Source organism: Dendrobates tinctorius, unplaced genomic scaffold (genome assembly GCF_039654945.1).
Source record: "Dendrobates tinctorius isolate UK_male_01 unplaced genomic scaffold, ASM3965494v1 ptg000196l, whole genome shotgun sequence".
In the NCBI taxonomy this organism is placed as follows: Eukaryota; Metazoa; Chordata; class Amphibia; order Anura; family Dendrobatidae; genus Dendrobates; species Dendrobates tinctorius.
Genome location: NW_027361863.1, coordinates 23238898 through 23258717, shown reverse-complemented (window position 1 = coordinate 23258717; position 19820 = coordinate 23238898). Strand labels below are relative to the sequence as shown.

Below are 19820 nucleotides of genomic sequence, written 5' to 3'. Positions count from 1 at the left end.
GAAGGTAAAAAGGGGCATGAGAAGAAAGAGAAGGCAAGAGAAGGAAGATGGGTAAGGAAAATAAGAATTAGAAAAGGAAAGTAGAAGGGAAAAAATAAGGACAGAAGAGGGAAAAAAGGGGCAAGAGATGAGAGAAAGGACCAGGAAAGGAAATAGGTAAAAGAGAAAAAAAATGACAAGAAGGGGCAAGAGAAGAAAAAAGGAGGAAGGGATATAACGAAGTGCAAGAGAAGGGAGAAAGGAGTAAAGGCAAGACCTCTCGTCTCAGAACCAGCAGTCATTGGCTTTTGTAAATATGTTGAATGTCATGGGTTTACCGCGACAGAGAGGAGCCAGAAAATCGCAGATTCTGATTTCTCCTACTCCTGCACTGATTAGAAGCACTTCATCTTCTTATTAAACATTACAGGTTTCTTTTAGCAGTGCAGGGATTAATCTGCTCAGCTGAGAGCTCCTGGAAGTCTTCTTGTATTAAGGCTCTCAGCTGTTCACTGTTAGCCACTCCCATCTAATATATAAAGCTCAAGTGTGTGTGTGTGTATGTATGTATATGTATGTGTGTGTGTGTGTGTGTGTGTCCGGGATTGGCATCCGCACCGTCACAGCTACAGCCAAAAAATTTGGCACAGTCACACGTCTGGACCCTGAGAGCGTCCTAGGCTATGTTGTGAGGCAAAATTTTAACCCCGCGCGTTCCAATTCACCAAACAATTTTGCCCCTATCTACATAATGGGGAAAAAGTGTGTGTATCAAGCCCCGCCCCTCATTATGATGTCATAATGGTTGCCATGGCGATGCTGATGTCATCATAGGTTGCAAGCCCCACCGCTCATGATGTCATAATGGTTGACTATGGGATGGAGGATGTGTGATGGGTATATGGGCACTGGACTATGGGATGGAGGATATGTATGATGGGTATATGGGCACGGGACTATGGGATGGAGGATGTGTGATGGGTGTATGGGCACTGGACTATGAGATGGAGGATATGTATGACGGGTATATGGGCACGGGACTATGGGATGGCGGATAATTATAATTTGCTATAACTAACCACAGTTAGTTACTATGCCTGGGCAGCGCCGGGCTCTTCAGCTAGTCTACTATATAATCTCACTGTCAGAGCTAGCTTATCCTGCATGGTTAGGAGATGGTGGTTTATGGTTGGTGATTGAGAAGGCGTTTGGTGGATTTATCTCAGACTGTTGCTAAGTTTTGGGGGTGTGCCAATTCCCCTCCTTCTACTTTGGTTTTACACCATCCTTACCTCTGTTTTTTATTTATGTGTGTATATTTTTATGATTGGTATTTTCCTTTTCCCCTGTTCGTGGTACCTTGTTAGTCTGGTTGGTGTGTTATGGTGCAGTACTACTCTTTTCCCTGGGTGGGGGAAGGGTACAGACTGAGGGCGGATTCAGGAGCTAAGGCGAGGTATGTGGCCCCGACATATTCACCATCACAAGTAATCTGTGTAACCGGGCGAGCTAGGGCGCCCTTAGCACTAGGAACAGGGAAGGAGCCCCTGGTCCTGGGACTCCCAACAACAGAGTCGTGACAGTGAAAATACCGATAAACTAATCCCAACTTCTCCCTGACAGATGAGGTCCCAGAACCTGACATTTCGGAGCATCGCTCACCCTAGTGAATCATGACAGGGTTAATCTGCAGGAGATTTCACCCAGTTTTCTGCCCTTATTCTCAGCCCATAACAGTAAAGTGCTATTAGTATGTGAAGATCCTTAATAGCCGGGAAGAGGAGCAACATCTGCTGCCTTTGTGTGGGAACAGCACTAATGATTTTTGAGAGCTGTTCCCTCGCAGGAAGGGACAGAGACCCTCATATTGTGCAGAGATGTCGGCACTTTCCGGCCTCTTTGTCCTTCTCAGCCTCAAAAATCCGAGAATCGCGGAAAAACTAAAATAAAAAATTACAAAAAACATCCCGAGCTGCTGAATACCGACTGCGTCTGGTGCCGCTGCTGAGTGCTTAGGTCATTAAAGTCCTCAGCTAGAAGAAGTAAACCATTAAGTGCCCGCAGCACAGCTTTAACCATTTAGTGACCAGGCAGTGGCAATTTAAGTGAACATTGACAGTGTACAGCAGACCCAGGCTGGATGCCTCACGACTGCTTTTCCCGGATCTTGTGCGGCCGCTGCGCCTCGTACCTGGCCTGTTGCTCTTTCCGCTTTTGCATCAGGTACTTCTTCTTCACGTTCTGCAGCTCGTTGGCCAGTCTCTCGATCTCGTACTTGTATTCCTGGCTCTGGGACTCGTACATGTTCAATTCTGATGACAGAGCCTGGAACGAGACCCGGAAGACAGAGTCAGAGTATACAGAGAAGCAGTCAAGGAGCCAAATACAACAGATCATCATAAAATATATCCTCCAGCCACATCCGGAGCTGCAATCAGAATTCTGCTGCTACCGGTTAATGTCCTGTTCAGATTATCGCATCGGAAGCCATGATGGATACAGCAGACACCTGACGGACAAGCCTCAGGAGGGATTCTGACTCTGAGTTCTGCAGTGTGACCACAGGGGGCAGTACCGAGGGTCCTCACCTTGAGCTGCTTGGTCTTTTCCCGCAGAGTCTGTTGGTAGATCTGTAGCTGCTCGGCTGCTTCCGGTCCCGGCTGCCGCGCCAAGATGTGTTTCAGCTCCACGTAAAGTTTCTCTTTTTCCTGCAGGACGACGGTGAAAGGAAACGGTAAATGAAAACAAAAAGCGAACCAGCGAAGCTGCCATCACTGGACCCGAACCACCCCACCTAGAATTCCCATCGCCAGTCAGCAGTTTACGACGATTGTTTGGTGTGAACCGAGTCACAAAAAGTGGCAAATTGCACAAAAACTCTAGCAGTCCTTGCCAAAGGTTGAAAAAGTGGGTGCAGTGTGTCCCGAGACAGATTTATAAGGCTTTACGTCAGAAAATGTGGCAAATTTTGGTGCTAAAAGGAGGAGTAGAGGCCATGATCTCGTTTTAGGTCAGTCTAAAAAGGTGCCAAATGGTAAGATTAAACAGCAATGGCATTTAAGAGGTTAAACAGCAGTGATCAGTGCTCACTCCAATTTCTGCTAGTAGAGGAAGGTGCTGGACGTACAAAGCAGCTGGCACCCACCACGCATGGGTCGGGCTCATTTCCTGAGCCTGCTCCATACAACACTCCATGACAGAAGGGGTTAAAAAGATTCCAGTGTCACTCACCTCTCCTGGTTCCAGCCCCAGATATGTACTACATCCGCTTCCTCCTGCCACTATACAGTGTTAGAAATATTGCTACAACACTGCTATGTCAATTGTTTTAACACTGCTATTCTGGACATCATTGAGCCGGCTCAGCTACATCAGCCATCACTGCTAAAACTCTGCTATTCCAATAATTGCTGTTCCAGCTCTGCTACATCAATCATTGCTGTTTCAGCTCTGCTACGTCAGTCATTTCTGTTAAAGCTCTGCTACGTCAGTCATTGCTGTTCCAGCTTTGCTACGTCGTCAGTCTCTGCTGTTCCAGCTCTGCTACATCAGTCATTGCTGTTTCATCTCTGCTATGTCAGTCATTGCTGTTCCAACTCTGCTACGTCAGTCATTGCTGTTTCAGCTCTGCTACGTCAGTCATTGCTGTTCCAGCGATGCTACGTCGTCAGTCTGTGCTGTTCCCAGCTTTGCTATGTCAGTTATTGCTGTTCCAGCTCTGCTACGTCAGTCATTGCTGTTCCAGCTATGCTACGTCAGTCATTGCTGTTCCAGCTATGCTACGTCGTCAGTCTGTGCTGTTCCAGCTCTGCTATGTCAGTTATTGCTGTTCCAGCTCTGCTACGTCAGTCATTGCTGTTCCAGCTATGCTACGTCAGTCATTGCTGTTCCAGCTCTGCTACGTCAGTCATTGCTATTCCAGCTCTGCTGCGTCAGTCATTGCTATTCCAGCTCTGCTGCGTCAGTCATTGCTATTCCAGCTCTGCTGCGTCAGTCATTGCTGTTCTAACTCTGCTACATCAGTCACTGCTGTCCCAGCTCTGCTACATCGGTCATCACTGACCCAGTTTGCTAGACCATGTCGGCACTGCTGCATGTTACGTCTGTGACACCAGTTCACCCTGACCTGCTGCACCAGCGCCACCTGTCCGTATTGCTCTAGAACTGCTCCTCTCAACCAGAGGCTTTCAGGTTCCACTTCACCAGGAGTGAGACATAACGTATAGGATGCTGGAAGGTGAGGATGATGCCACTTTTGTCTAATAATACATCTTCCAAATGTACAAAATTTGTGTCTACTGCTGATTTAGGCACAAACAAATTTACCAATAGGTCCAAGATGCCATAAAATTATCCATTCAATTGGTGCAGTACCTTGGGCATAGAGTAGGGGTGGGACACTAAGGCCTGAGCCTGCCAAGGTGGAAGCCATTAGCAACTGGTGTAGACCCCAGACTAAAAAGCAGGTATTTGCATTTTTAGGAACTGCTGGTTACTATCGCAAATTTGTTTCTAACTTCAGCACCTTGGCCAAGCCCCTAACCAACCTGACCCGCAAGAACATGGCTAGGAATGTGACATGGACGCCTGCATGCGAGGATGCCTTTTCAGCGTTAAAGACTGCCCTCATCACTGCTCCTGTCTTGGCTGCCCCGGATTATAAGCGCAGGTTCCTCGTGCAGACAGATGCATCCACCTTTGGGATTGGGGCAGTACTTAGCCAAGTGAACGCCGCCGGAGAAGAACATCCTGTTGCTTTTGCCAGTCGGAAACTACTGGATCGGGAAGTTGCCTATGCCACTATTGAAAAGGAGTGCCTTGCCATCGTATGGGCGCTAAAAAAATTGCAGCCCTACTTGTATGGCAGAGACTTTACAATTGTTACAGACCACAACCCCCTCACATGGCTGAACCGCGTATCAGGGGACAATGGAAGATTGCTGCGGTGGAGCTTGTCCTTACAACCCTACAGCTTCTGCATCCAATACAAGCGGGGAAGCCAACACCAGAACGCCGATGGACTGTCTCGACAAGAAGAACCATAGGCTCCCCAGGCCGACCTACCCCTGCCACTGTACAAGGAACTATAAATGACTGAGCAATGTGGACTAAAGTGAGCAGGCCAGAGGTCTCTGTAGACCTCATGGCGTGCTCACTTATTATGGGGGGGAGAGGTTGTGATGGTGTGATATGCTATGTGGATGTCATTTTTTGTATATTCCTATTTTTCTATTTTCACAGTGTTTTTCTTATTACATTGTAAGTCTACAGCCTCACTGTATCTGTCTCTTGATGACCCCCTGTAGTGCATTAATCCCTAAGGCCCTTTGTTCTCCTCTGGGGGGCCTGGAAACCGCCCCAACTTGTTTGACTTTCCCTGGACAAGGAAGGGGGTGGAGAGAGAACAGCAGCTGGGCAAGTCAGTTCCAGTGTGGACAGGATCGTGTAAAGGCTGTATTTCAGAGAGAAGGACCCATTTTATCCTCTAGTGCTAGAGTTTTGGAATCTCGTTTCCCTGGACATTTTATCCTGATACTGGACTGCATTCTTATTCTGGACTATCTTATCCTTTGTGTGGTGGACTGAATATGGACCTTTTCGTATTTTTGCCTGAATAAAGGTCTTGGAATTGTTCACTCTTCGCTTGCTCTGTTGATTGTGTGATACCAGAGAAGGACCCCGTGACAACTGTTGGCAGCAGTGGGATCAACAGAGCGTAACCCAATGGAGAACCACCCACAGAGTGAGTACACAAACTGGACTGTATCCAGTTTACAGGAGAGAGCCAGAGACCTGGGCCTGAACTACCAGGGACTGACTAAAGAGGCCTTAATCGATCTACTGGTGGGCGCTAGCCCGGCCACCTCCTCCGAAATGTCTGAAGGACGAGCACTGGAGACAGGGATCCCCTTCCAGAAAAGCCAGTGGTTGGTGTGGTACGAAGAAGAGATGGCGGTTCTGGGCCCCGGCGTCTCTCAGGAGTACAAGGAGGAGGCTGCCAGCCGGGCACAGCGGAGACAGGAAGCAATGGAGCTTGAAAAAGGGAGTAACGCAATGTGGAGTGTAACCCCAACAATCTGGGAGCCTGTACGGATCACCCGGACAGAGTTTAAGCCATTTGATGAGGCTTCCGGAGATGTGGAGGGATTCTTCACAGACTTTGAGCAGCAGTGTGCTGTGATGGAGGTGCCCCACTCTAGCTGGATGCGTTTGTTAGTGGGGCTCCTGAACGGAAGCTTGGCGGAGGCTTACCGAACCATTGATGCACTGCAGAATCGGGATTATAACATTGTAAAGCGGACTATCCTGGATTACCATGCTATCACCCCAGACTCATATAGGGCCAAGTTCCGAGACCTCCCATGCACCACGGGGGGATCGTTTAGGATGTATGCACATAAGATGTCCGAGGCATGTCGGAGATGGCTGGAAGCAGAAAACGCCTTTACTGTGGAAGATGTTATACAGGCGTTCCTTATAGAACAATTTCTTGCCAAGTGCCCTGCAGAGGTACGGGAATGGGTCCGGGAGCGCACGCCGTGTACCGTGGATAGAGCTGCAGCCCTGGCCAATGAAGCCCTTACTATCCGGCCGCAATGGAGGAGGCTTCTGGACAATGAACCACGGCCTGCTCCCGCACCCCGTCCCCCTCCAATTATATCTGCCCTTCCACCTAGTCGCAAGCCGATGACATCCACATAGGATATCACACCATCACAAGGGGTTAAAAAGATTCCAGTGTCACTCACCTCTCCTGGTTCCAGCCCCAGATATGTACTACATCCGCTTCCTCCTGCCACTATACAGTGTTAGAAATATTGCTACAACACTTCTATGTCAATTGTTCTAACACTGCTATTCTGGACATCATTGAGCCGGCTCAGCTACATCAGCCATCACTGCTAAAACTCTGCCATTCCAATAATTGCTGTTCCAGCTCAGCTACATCAATCATTGCTGTTTCAGCTCTGCTACGTCAGTCATTGCTGTTCCAGCTTTGCTACGTCGTCAGTCTCTGCTGTTCCAACTCTGCTACGTCAGTCATTGCTGTTCTAACTCTGCTACATCAGTCACTGCTGTCCCAGCTCTGCTACATCGGTCATCACTGACCCAGTTTGCTAGACCATGTCGGCACTGCAGCTTGTTACGTCTGTGACACCAGTTCTCCCTGACCTGCTGCACCAGCGCCATCTGTCCGTATTGCTCTAGAACTGCTCCTCTCAACCAGAGGCTTTCAGGTTCCACTTCACCAGGAGTGACAGAACGTATAGGATGCTGGAAGGTGAGGATGATGACACTTTTGTCTAATAATACATCTTCCAAATGTACAAAATTTGTGTCTACTGCTGATTTAGGCACAAACAAATTTACCAATAGGTCCAAGATGCCATAAAATTATCCATTCAATTCCTAGCACTAAAGCACAGGCATGGATCTGGGGCCAGAGTAGTCTGCGCTCCCGGCAGGTGGTATAGTGTCACGACCTGAACGTACCTAGGTGACATCGGGCCAACATGTCACCTACAAGAACACTCACTATGGCGTGGGAAGTTCCCCCTAACGAGCCGCCACAACGTGAAGCGGAATTTTTGCTTGGATGAAGTTTCCTTTAAGAACTTCTTCCATTTTCCGCTCAGGACACGGACATCTGGCTCCTCGCAGGGAAAACGATCACGAGCCGCCGCTCCTCTGAATGAGAGATCACTCATAACAACACTTTAGGAAATGGAGCGTCCGCCCGCTAGCTTCTGCCCGCGACCCGAGCGTCGGCTTTATTGGTGGCTTTCTTCTGAGCGATTCCCCCAATGTAAGGAACAAAGAGAAGACGCCGACGGCTCAGATGGCAGCCGTGTCCTCCTGGCCGGCAACAAAAGGAGCGCAGGGTTCTGTATCGGTGAATTGCTGACGACGCGCCAGCCCGTCCATTACAGCCGAACCAGCCGCTTCTTACAAAGGGACCAAAAAAAACAACATTCCTCTATTTCTTGGTCAAATCGCGTATTTGGAAGATTTAACTATGTACGTCCAAGAGGGTTCTCTCCTCACTTTTCAGACTTTTCAGCAGTTTGTGCTCCAGAGCTGCTCTTCCTTCTTAACAGGAAAAAGTCGGACACTTTTGAGACTATGGATCCCCATCTGTGGTCCCTTGATCACCCGTGTATATATATATATATATATATATATATATATATATATATATATATGTTGGTCCTGCTGGTCTTGGTGAGGAGTCAGACACTCCCGAGTCATGAAGTGGCGTCAGGAGCGCCAGACGAGTGGCGTTCACCTCTGATGCAAATTGCCGAAAATCCAATTCCAGTCCCTGCTGGAGTAAGACTTGTAGGGCAGCAAACGGTGCCGCAGTCCATGGATGCAGCGAGCAGCAGGTTTTCATGCCCCTATGCGATAGGGCAAAGTTGCTTGAAAATATCAAATGGCTTCTGATCGCAGTCCAGCAAAGTTCCAGTATTTCAGATTTTCTTTACCTCCAGCGGGGGGCGCTAAACTGTGACTGCTGCAGAAATCACTATGCTGCCAAGGAAAACTGTGCCACAGACTGAGCCCCTGTCCCACCACTCCAGAGGACAGTCGCTAATGGCTAGAGAGCGGCGGCGGTCCTGTGAACCCATTACGGGCCCGCGCTCTTTCATGTATGCGGAGCTGCAATAGTCACCTATACGTTACACATGACGGTCAGGGGAATGACGCCAGCGGCCTCCCGACGTCCCTGCACCTGGTTTTCCGCCCCTCGTGGCTCTCGACCCCTCTATACATGATTAGTCAGCCTCATTATTGAGGTTTGCATCGCCGGTAATTTGCTCCGTACTCAGTGCCGACGTCACCGGGGACGTGATTCATCAACGCGATAAATTAAAAAGTGAAATTTCTGCATTAGAAACAGCGCCACTTCTGTTAACAGGATGTCCCTGGTATTGCAGCTTACCTGTACACACATCCATGGTGCATTTATGAATTTGGAGGACAGACCCCCCAATGGTTCATCATTTACATGAGTCCCCATGTATACACAGGACGGATAATTCTGAACGGTTTTATTTATTGGGAGGGAAAGGGTTAAAAATGCTGACGCCGCTGGCTAAGAAGGCTCCGCAGACGATTATCAGGCTGTGCAGGAGCGGACGAAGGGCGGTCTGGGCAGATCGGAGAGCAGGAGCGGCCAGCAGGACGAGGCTTGGCACCGCCGGGCACTACACGCTGCCAACAATCCCGCTGGGAGACAAAGGGCGGCGGGAAGAAATCCGTACAGCGAGGGGCAATATGGATGGATGGGGAGAACAGCTCCGGCCGCAGCAGCCAGCTGGAGGTGACGGAGGAGGACGCGGAGCGCTGGCACGGCGGAGGCGTTCTTAGTAAGGGGCTTCGGATCGGTGCCAAGTTGTTTAATAGGAAACTCGCTGAGCTGAAGGAGGCAGACGGAGAGTAAAGCACAATGGTCGGTGTTTCCAGAGCCGGACGCCCGCGGGCCCCCGAGCGGCGTCTCGTTCTGCCACCGCGCCACTTACACAAACAAGCAGAAGGAATAGAGCGACAATGGCTCCCCGGCCGACCGCTCAGAGCGCCGCGCACAATTCACAGCTAAATCTCCGGCCTGCTCTGCTGCTGCTCCGCCGCTCGCTGCGCTGATAGCCGCTCAGTGCGCCGCTCTGGGACTTTCATTAAAAGCCTTTTTTTTGTCTGCTGCAGACCGGCTACTCGTCCGCTTCATGCGATTGTAGGAATTACAATGGGGCATCTGGACAGGGGCGGGGGAAGCGGACGGCCCGACCACCACCGCCGTCTGCCTCACATTGATTCATTGTGGAGATGATCAGGAAATCAGCTCCTTGGTGATGTGAACGATGGCGGCATCAATACCTTCACATCAGATCATCGCTCCCCGTGATCAGTAACATTGTATCACGTCACATCAGATCATCGCTCCCCGTGATCAGTAACATTGTATCACGTCACATCAGATCATCGCTCCCCGTGTTCAGTAACATTGTATCACGTCACATCAGATCATCGCTCCCCGTGTTCAGTAACATTGTATCACGTCACATCAGATCATCGCTCCCCGTGTTCAGTAACATTGTATCACGTCACATCAGATCATCGCTCCCCGTGTTCAGTAACATGGTATCACGTCACATCAGATCATCGCTCCCCGTGTTCAGTAACATTGTATCACGTCACATCAGATCATCGCTCCCCGTGTTCAGTAACATTGTATCACGTCACATCAGATCATCGCTCCCCGTGTTCAGTAACATTGTATCACGTCACATCAGATCATCGCTCCCCGTGTTCAGTAACATTGTATCACGTCACATCAGATCATCGCTCCCCGTGTTCAGTAACATGGTATCACGTCACATCAGATCATCGCTCCCCGTGTTCAGTAACATTGTATCACGTCACATCAGATCATCGCTCCCCGTGTTCAGTAACATTGTATCACGTCACATCAGATCATCGCTCCCCGTGTTCAGTAACATTGTATCACGTCACATCAGATCATCGCTCCCCGTGTTCAGTAACATTGTATCACGTCACATCAGATCATCGCTCCCCGTGATCAGTAACATTGTATCACGTCACATCAGATCATCGCTCCCCGTGATCAGTAACATTGTATCACGTCACATCAGATCATCGCTCCCCGTGTTCAGTAACATTGTATCACGTCACATCAGATCATCGCTCCCCGTGTTCAGTAACACTGTATCACGTCACATCAGATCATCGCTCCCCGTGTTCAGTAACACTGTATCACGTCACATCAGATCATCGCTCCCCGTGTTCAGTAACATTGTATCACGTCACATCAGATCATCGCTCCCCGTGTTCAGTAACATTGTATCACGTCACATCAGATCATCGCTCCCCGTGATCAGTAACATTGTATCACGTCACATCAGATCATCGCTCCCCGTGATCAGTAACATTGTATCACGTCACATCAGATCATCGCTCCCCGTGTTCAGTAACATTGTATCACGTCACATCAGATCATCGCTCCCCGTGTTCAGTAACATTGTATCACGTCACATCAGATCATCGCTCCCCGTGTTCAGTAACATTGTATCACGTCACATCAGATCATCGCTCCCCGTGATCAGTAACATTGTATCACGTCACATCAGATCATCGTTCCCCGTGTTCAGTAACATTGTATCACGTCACATCAGATCATCTCTCCCCGTGATCAGTAACATTGTATCACGTCACATCAGATCATCGCTCCCCGTGATCAGTAACATTGTATCACGTCACATCAGATCATCTCTCCCCGTGATCAGTAACATTGTATCACGTCACATCAGATCATCTCTCCCCGTGATCAGTAACATTGTATCACGTCACATCAGATCATCGCTCCCCGTGATCAGTAACATTGTATCACGTCACATCAGATCATCGCTCCCCGTGATCAGTAACACTGTATCACGTCACATCAGATCATCTCTCCCCGTGATCAGTAACATTGTATCACGTCACATCAGATCATCGCTCCCCGTGTTCAGTAACATTGTATCACGTCACATCAGATCATCGCTCCCCGTGATCAGTAACATTGTATCACGTCACATCAGATCATCGCTCCCCGTGATCAGTAACATTGTATCACGTCACATCAGATCATCGCTCCCCGTGATCAGTAACATTGTATCATGTCACATCAGATCATCGCTCCCCATGATCAGTAACATTGTATCACGTCACATCAGATCATCGCTCCCCGTGTTCAGTAACATTGTATCACGTCACATCAGATCATCGCTCCCCGTGTTCAGTAACATTGTATCACGTCACAGCAGATCATCGCTCCCCGTGTTCAGTAACACTGTATCACGTCACATCAGATCATCGCTCCCCGTGTTCAGTAACATGGTATCACGTCACATCAGATCATCGCTCCCCGTGTTCAGTAACATTGTATCACGTCACATCAGATCATCGCTCCCCGTGTTCAGTAACATTGTATCACGTCACATCAGATCATCGCTCCCAGTGTTCAGTAACATTGTATCACGTCACATCAGATCATCGCTCCCCGTGATCAGTAACATTGTATCACGTCACATCAGATCATCGCTCCCCGTGTTCAGTAACATTGTATCACGTCACATCAGATCATCGCTCCCCGTGATCAGTAACATTGTATCACGTCACATCAGATCATCGCTCCCCGTGATCAGTAACATTGTATCACGTCACATCAGATCATCGCTCCCCGTGTTCAGTAACATTGTATCACGTCACATCAGATCATCGCTCCCCGTGTTCAGTAACATTGTATCACGTCACATCAGATCATCGCTCCCAGTGTTCAGTAACATTGTATCACGTCACATCAGATCATCGCTCCCCGTGATCAGTAACATTGTATCACGTCACATCAGATCATCGCTCCCCGTGATCAGTAACATTGTATCACGTCACATCAGATCATCGCTCCCCGTGTTCAGTAACATTGTATCACGTCACATCAGATCATCTCTCCCCGTGATCAGTAACATTGTATCACGTCACATCAGATCATCGTTCCCCGTGTTCAGTAACATTGTATCACGTCACATCAGATCATCGCTCCCCGTGATCAGTAACATTGTATCACGTCACATCAGATCATTGCTCCCAGTGTTCAGTAACATTGTATCACGTCACATCAGATCATCGCTCCCCGTGATCAGTAACATTGTATCACGTCACATCAGATCATCTCTCCCCGTGATCAGTAACATTGTATCACGTCACATCAGATCATCTCTCCCAGTGATCAGTAACATTGTATCACGTCACATCAGATCATCGCTCCCCGTGATCAGTAACATTGTATCACGTCACATCAGATCATCTCTCCCAGTGATCAGTAACATTGTATCACGTCACATCAGATCATTGCTCCCAGTGTTCAGTAACATTGTATCACGTCACATCAGATCATCGCTCCCCGTGATCAGTAACATTGTATCACGTCACATCAGATCATCGTTCCCCGTGTTCAGTAACATTGTATCACGTCACATCAGATCATCGCTCCCCGTGTTCAGTAACATTGTATCACGTCACATCAGATCATCGCTCCCCGTGATCAGTAACATTGTATCACGTCACATCAGATCATCGTTCCCCGTGTTCAGTAACATTGTATCACGTCACATCAGATCATTGCTCCCAGTGTTCAGTAACATTGTATCACGTCACATCAGATCATCGCTCCCCGTGATCAGTAACATTGTATCACGTCACATCAGATCATCGCTCCCAGTGATCAGTAACATTGTATCACGTCACATCAGATCATCGCTCCCCGTGATCAGTAACATTGTATCACGTCACATCAGATCATCGCTCCCCGTGTTCAGTAACACTGTATCACGTCACATCAGATCATCGCTCCCCGTGATCAGTAACATTGTATCACGTCACATCAGATCATCGCTCCCCGTGTTCAGTAACATTGTATCACGTCACATCAGATCATCTCTCCCCGTGATCAGTAACATTGTATCACGTCACATCAGATCCTCGCTCCCCGTGATCAGTAACATTGTATCACGTCACATCAGATCCTCGCTCCCCGTGATCAGTAACATTGTATCACGTCACATCAGATCCTCGCTCCCCGTGATCAGTAACATTGTATCACGTCACATCAGATCATCGCTCCCCGTGATCAGTAACATTGTATCACGTCACATCAGATCATTGCTCCCCGTGATCAGTAACACTGTATCATGTTCTGTAACATGGGATTGCTCCTCTCCTTCTGCCTCTTCCTCCTGATTAGCACTGCTGACCTCTGAAATCCTCGGTGCTGCTGCCGCTCCTCCATCACACCGTCCCCGGTGTCTAGGTTCACATTAGCCGCAGCTTATCATCTGCGAGAGCATGAAAACAAGTGTACGCAGCGGTTTTTATGCGCATAATCTTACACATGACGGGCACAGACATGCTGAGTTTGCATTCGATGTGACACCAGACCCCCAGTGGGCGTCTCTCGTGGGCGTCTCTCGTGGGCGTGTCTCGTGGGCGTGTCTCGTGGGCGTGTCTCGTGCGCATTGTCATGTCCTTGGGTTCCAATGCGTTCCCACGGGCAGTAATGTGTTTCTCTGGCGCACTCATCCGCGTGCCTGCGCATATTTGACAGATTTTGACGCCTCATAAAATGCAACATGTTGCGTTCGCCGGACAGCGCCACACACAGCGAAACGATGCATGCGTGCGAAATGTATGGAAGCAGGACGCCTGCGGATCAAACGCTGCGCACACAGACCGCTGCGCCAAACAGATCCGCAAACTCCACTCCTGAAACCCTCTGTGCTGCTGTGAGACGCTGCTCCTTCCAGTGAGACCACCCTGCCACCCTCCCCACGGACGAGGGTCAGGACTTGGAGTAAGGAGGGATGGAGGTCTCATCTGCTGCACTCCTCCGCCACCTACAGGCCGCACCAGGACTGACAGCCTACAGGAGAAAAACCAGAAAACTTCACAGTGTCACAGTGTGTGTGCGCAGAGGTGAGAGTTAACCCTTCAGTTCCGCATCGCTCCCGTCTCTGCACGCAGACTCCCGATCATTAGCTATAATGAATGGTAACAGGACTCCGCCGACGCCATTATCGCGCCAGTTCCCTTTGTGGCGCGGACGTCGCCCCCATCCTACACGCGGCAGAGGCGTAACGGAACGTCAGATGTGAGGGTCTCGCAGTCAGCAGCGCAAGAGACGGCGGCCACATCTGCTGCAGCCGACGAGCGCGGCCCTCTAATGATCGTCTAATCATCCAGACGGATAACAATGGCGAGGTAAAGCATGGCGGATCACCTGCAGCAGCAGCTCCTTCTCCACCACCTCCTCCGTCTTAGTGATGAGACGTTTCTGGAGGGTCTGGATCTTCTGGATCAGCTCGTAGGAACTGGGGTCACTGGCCTGGAGACGGAGAGAAAGGGGGAAATGGTGAAAATGCCAGCACGTACCTTGTAACAGATCATCACCCACAGATCCCCCATAACAGCGCGTCACCCACAGATCCCCCATAACAGCGCGTCACCCGCAGATCCCCCATAACAGCGCGTCACCCACAGATCCCCCATAACAGCGCGTCACCCGCAGATCCCCCATAACAGCGCGTCACCCGCAGATCCCCCATAACAGCGCGTCACCCGCAGATCCCCCATAACAGCGCGTCACCCGCAGATCCCCCATAACAGTGCGTCACCCGCAGATCCCCCACAACAGTGCGTCATCCACAGATCCCCGATAACAGTGCGTCACCCACAGATCCCCCACAACAGTGCGTCACCCACAGATCCCCCATAACAGCGCGTCACCCGCAGATCCCCATAACAGTGCGTCACCTGCAGATCCCCCATAACAGCGCGTCACCCGCAGATCCCCATAACAGTGCGTCACCCGCAGATCCCCCATAACAGTGCGTCATCCGCAGATCCCCCATAACAGCGCGTCATCCCCAGATCCCCCATAACAGCGCGTCATCCACAGATCCCCCATAACAGTGCGTCACCCGCAGATCCCCCATAACAGTGCGTCACCCGCAGATCCCCCATAACAGCGCGTCACCCGCAGATCCCCCATAACAGCGCATCACCTGCAGATCCCCCATAACAGCGCGTCACCCGCAGATCCCCCATAACAGCGCGTCACCCGCAGATCCCCCATAACAGCGCGTCACCCGCAGATCCCCCATAACAGCGCGTCACCCGCAGATCCCCCATAACAGCACGTCACCCGCAGATCCCCCATAACAGCGCGTCACCCGCAGATCCCCCATAACAGTGCGTCACCCGCAGATCCCCATAACAGCGCATCATCCGCAGATCCCCCATAACAGCGCGTCACCCGCAGATCCCCCATAACAGCGCGTCACCCGCAGATCCCCCATAACAGCACGTCACCCGCAGATCCCCCATAACAGCGCGTCACCCGCAGATCCCCCATAACAGCGCGTCACCCGCAGATCCCCCATAACAGCGCATCACCTGCAGATCCCCCATAACAGCGCGTCACCCGCAGATCCCCCATAACAGCGCGTCACCCGCAGATCCCCCATAACAGCGCGTCACCCGCAGATCCCCCATAACAGCGCGTCACCCGCAGATCCCCCATAACAGCACGTCACCCGCAGATCCCCCATAACAGCGCGTCACCCGCAGATCCCCCATAACAGTGCGTCACCCGCAGATCCCCCATAACAGCGCATCATCCGCAGATCCCCCATAACAGCGCGTCATTCGCTTTTTGTCATTTTTTGGGTCATTTAGAGGAAAGGTGACGTCGAGCTCCCTGTACAATCCCAGCTGTTACCTCCAGTCTCCTCCACCGGTGGACATTCATGGGGTTCTCCAGCTCCTCCTCCAGCGCTCGGCAGCGCGTCCGCTCCCTCAGCAGCTCCTTCTGCATGTGATACACCTCCCGCCTGGATACAACCGCCAATGACAGACAATAAAGCCATGGAAGGCGGAGTGGGGAGGAGTCAGATATTCAAATTAATACTGGACAAATACAAATCATTTCTCCTCCCACTTATCCAGCCAACAGGATCGTGCCGTACGCCTGACACCTGGCTGCAGAGATGCAACATAAAAAACACACAGTAATGTCGGGTGCCCTTTAAGAACAAACCACCATGGTCATTATGGCAGAAACGGGCGGTATGCAAATTTCCTCTGCACACAAATAATAAGGCATTCATTGCTGTAAAAAGCTGCCAGTAAGTCATCCCGAACAAGGTCCTGCAGGTGAGGCTTCCCCGCACCAGCAGCGGGAGGGGGAGAAGCCAATTATCCAGCTGTGGAAAGGTTGACTCTGCAAACGCTGCGCTATCCGGATGAATTATTTAGGACAAGAAACCTCTGACACTTCTCAAACTTCCCACAGAATGTGAATCTCCCCCCTTCATCACAACCACCAAATGTAACTGTAAGAAGGTGGGAGGCGGCGTATAGAATAATACCGCCACCTCTGATCAAGGTCATAAAACCGCTACACTGAATCTCGCATTACATGTATCACAGCGAATTAGCACAGTATTATAGTAGTCATATCCATTTACATAGGGGCAGTATTATAGTAGTTATATTCTTGTACATAGGGGCAGTATTATAGTAGTTATATTCTTGTACATAGGGGCAGTATTATAGTAGTTATATTCCTGTACATAGGAGCAGTATTATAGTAGTTATATTCTTGTACATAGGGAGCAGTATTATAGTAGTCATATCCATTTACATAGAGGCAGTATTATAGTAGTTATATTCTTGTACATAGGAGCAGTATTATAGTAGTTATATTCTTGTACATAGGGAGCAGTATTATAGTAGTCATATCCATTTACATAGGGGCAGTATTATAGTAGTTATATTCTTGTACATAGGGGCAGTATTATAGTAGTTATATTCTTGTACATAGGGGCAGTATTATAGTAGTTATATTCTTGTACATAGGAGCAGTATTATAGTAGTTATATTCTTCTACACAGGGGCAGTATTATAGTAGTTATATTCCTGTACATAGGAGCAGTATTATAGTAGTTATATTCTTGTACATAGGGGAAGTATTATAGTAGTTATATTCTTGTACATAGGGGCAGTATTATAGTAGTTATATTCCTGTACATAGGGAGCAGTACTATAGTAGTTATATTCTTGTACATAGGAGCAGTATTATAGTAGTTATATTCTTGTATATAGGGGCAGTATTATAGTAGTTATATTCTTGTACATAGGAGCAGTATTATAGTAGTTATATTCTTGTACATAGGGGCAGTATTATAGTAGTTATATCCATTTACATAGGGGCAGTATTATAGTAGTTATATTCTTGTACATAGGAGGCAGTATTATAGTAGTTATATTCTTGTACATAGGAGGCAGTATTATAGTAATTATATTCTGGTATATAGGAGCAGTATTATAGTAGTTATATCCATTTACATAGCGGCAGTATTATAGTAGTTATATTCTTGTATAGGAGGCAGTATTATAGTAGTTATATTCTTGTACCTAGGAGGCAGTATTATAGTAGTTATATTCTTGTACATAGGGGCAGTATTATAGTAGTTATATCCATTTACATAGGGGCAGTATTATAGTAGTTATATTCTTGTACATAGGAGGCAGTATTATAGTAGTTATATTCTTGTACATAGGAGGCAGTATTATAGTAGTTATATTCTTGTAAATAGATAGGAGGCAGTATTATAGTAGTTATATTCTTGTATATAGGAGCAGTATTATAGTAGTTATATCCATTTACATAGCGGCAGTATTATAGTAGTTATATTCTTGTACATAGGAGGCAGTATTATAGTAGTTATATTCTTGTACATAGGAGGCAGTATTATAGTAGTTATATTCTTGTACATAGGAGGCAGTATTATAGTAGTTATATTCTTGTACATAGGAGGCAGTATTATAGTAGTTATATTGTTGTACATAGGGGCAGTATTATAGTAGTTATATCCATTTACATAGGGGCAGTATTATAGTAGTTATATTCTTGTACATAGGAGGCAGTATTATAGTAGCTATATTCTTGTACATAGGAGGCAGTATTATAGTAGTTATATTCTTGTACATAGATAGGAGGCAGTATTATAGTAGTTATATTCTTGTATATAGGAGCAGTATTATAGTAGTTATATCCATTTACATAGCGGCAGTATTATAGTAGTTATATTCTTGTACATAGGAGGCAGTATTATAGTAGTTATATTCTTGTACATAGGAGGCAGTATTATAGTAGTTATATTCTTGTATATAGGAGCAGTATTACAGTAGTTATATCCATTTACATAGGGGCAGTATTATAGTAGTTATATTTTTGTACATAGGAGGCAGTATTATAGTAGTTATATTCTTGTACATAGGAGGCAGTATTATAGTAGTTATATTCTTGTACATAGGGGGCAGTATTATAGTAGTTATATTCCTGTACATAGGGGCAGTATTATAGTAGTTATATTCTTGTACATAGGAGGCAGTATTATAGTAGTTATATTCTTGTATATAGGAGCAGTATTACAGTAGTTATATCCATTTACATAGGGGCAGTATTATAGTAGTTATATTCTTATACATAGGAGGCAGTATTATAGTAGTTATATTCTTGTACATAGGGGGCAGTATTATAGTAGAATCCTGCTTTGAGCAGGGGGTTGGACCAGATGGCCCAGGAGGTCCCTTCCAACTCTATGATTCTATGATTCTATGATTCTTGTATATAGGAGCAGTATTATAGTAGTTATATCCATTTACATAGGGGCAGTATTATAGTAGTTATATTCTTGTACATAGGGGCAGTATTATAGTAGTTATATTCCGGTACATAGGAGCAGTATTATAGTAGTTATATTCTTGTACATAGGAGCAGTATTATAGTAGTTATATTCTTGTATATAGGAGCAGTATTATAGTAGTTATATTCTTGTACAAAGGGGCAGTATTATAGTAGTTAAATTCTTGTACATAGGAGCAGTATTATAGTAGTTATATTCTTGTATATAGGGGCAGTATTATAGTAGTTATATTCTTGTATATAGGGGCAGTATTATAGCAGTTATATTCTTGTACATAGGGGCAGTATTATAGTAGTTATATTCTTGTACATATGGACAGTATTATAATAGTTATATTCTTGTACATAGGGGCAGTATTATAGTAGTTATATTCTTGTACATAGGGGCAGTATTATAGTAGTTATATTCTTGTACATAGGGGCAGTATTATAGTAGTTATATTCTTGTACATAGGGGCAGTATTATAGTAGTTATATTCTTGTACATAGGGGCAGTATTGTAGTTATATTCTTGTACATA

General features: G+C 47.5%; 1 protein-coding gene across 2 annotated transcripts in view; it reads right to left on the bottom strand.

Moving 5' to 3' along the window:
• CFAP58 (cilia and flagella associated protein 58) overlaps positions 1-19820 on the bottom strand; it is a 96761-nt gene that overhangs the window by 5132 nt on the left and 71809 nt on the right. For both annotated transcript variants that reach the window (XM_073553064.1, XM_073553063.1), the window contains exons 14-17: positions 16310-16421; positions 14810-14914; positions 2568-2687; positions 2171-2304 (exon numbers count right to left, since the gene is read on the bottom strand). In XM_073553064.1, the coding sequence (XP_073409165.1) occupies positions 2171-2304; positions 2568-2687; positions 14810-14914; positions 16310-16421 (471 nt within the window). The remainder of the gene's footprint in view (positions 1-2170; positions 2305-2567; positions 2688-14809; positions 14915-16309; positions 16422-19820) is intronic.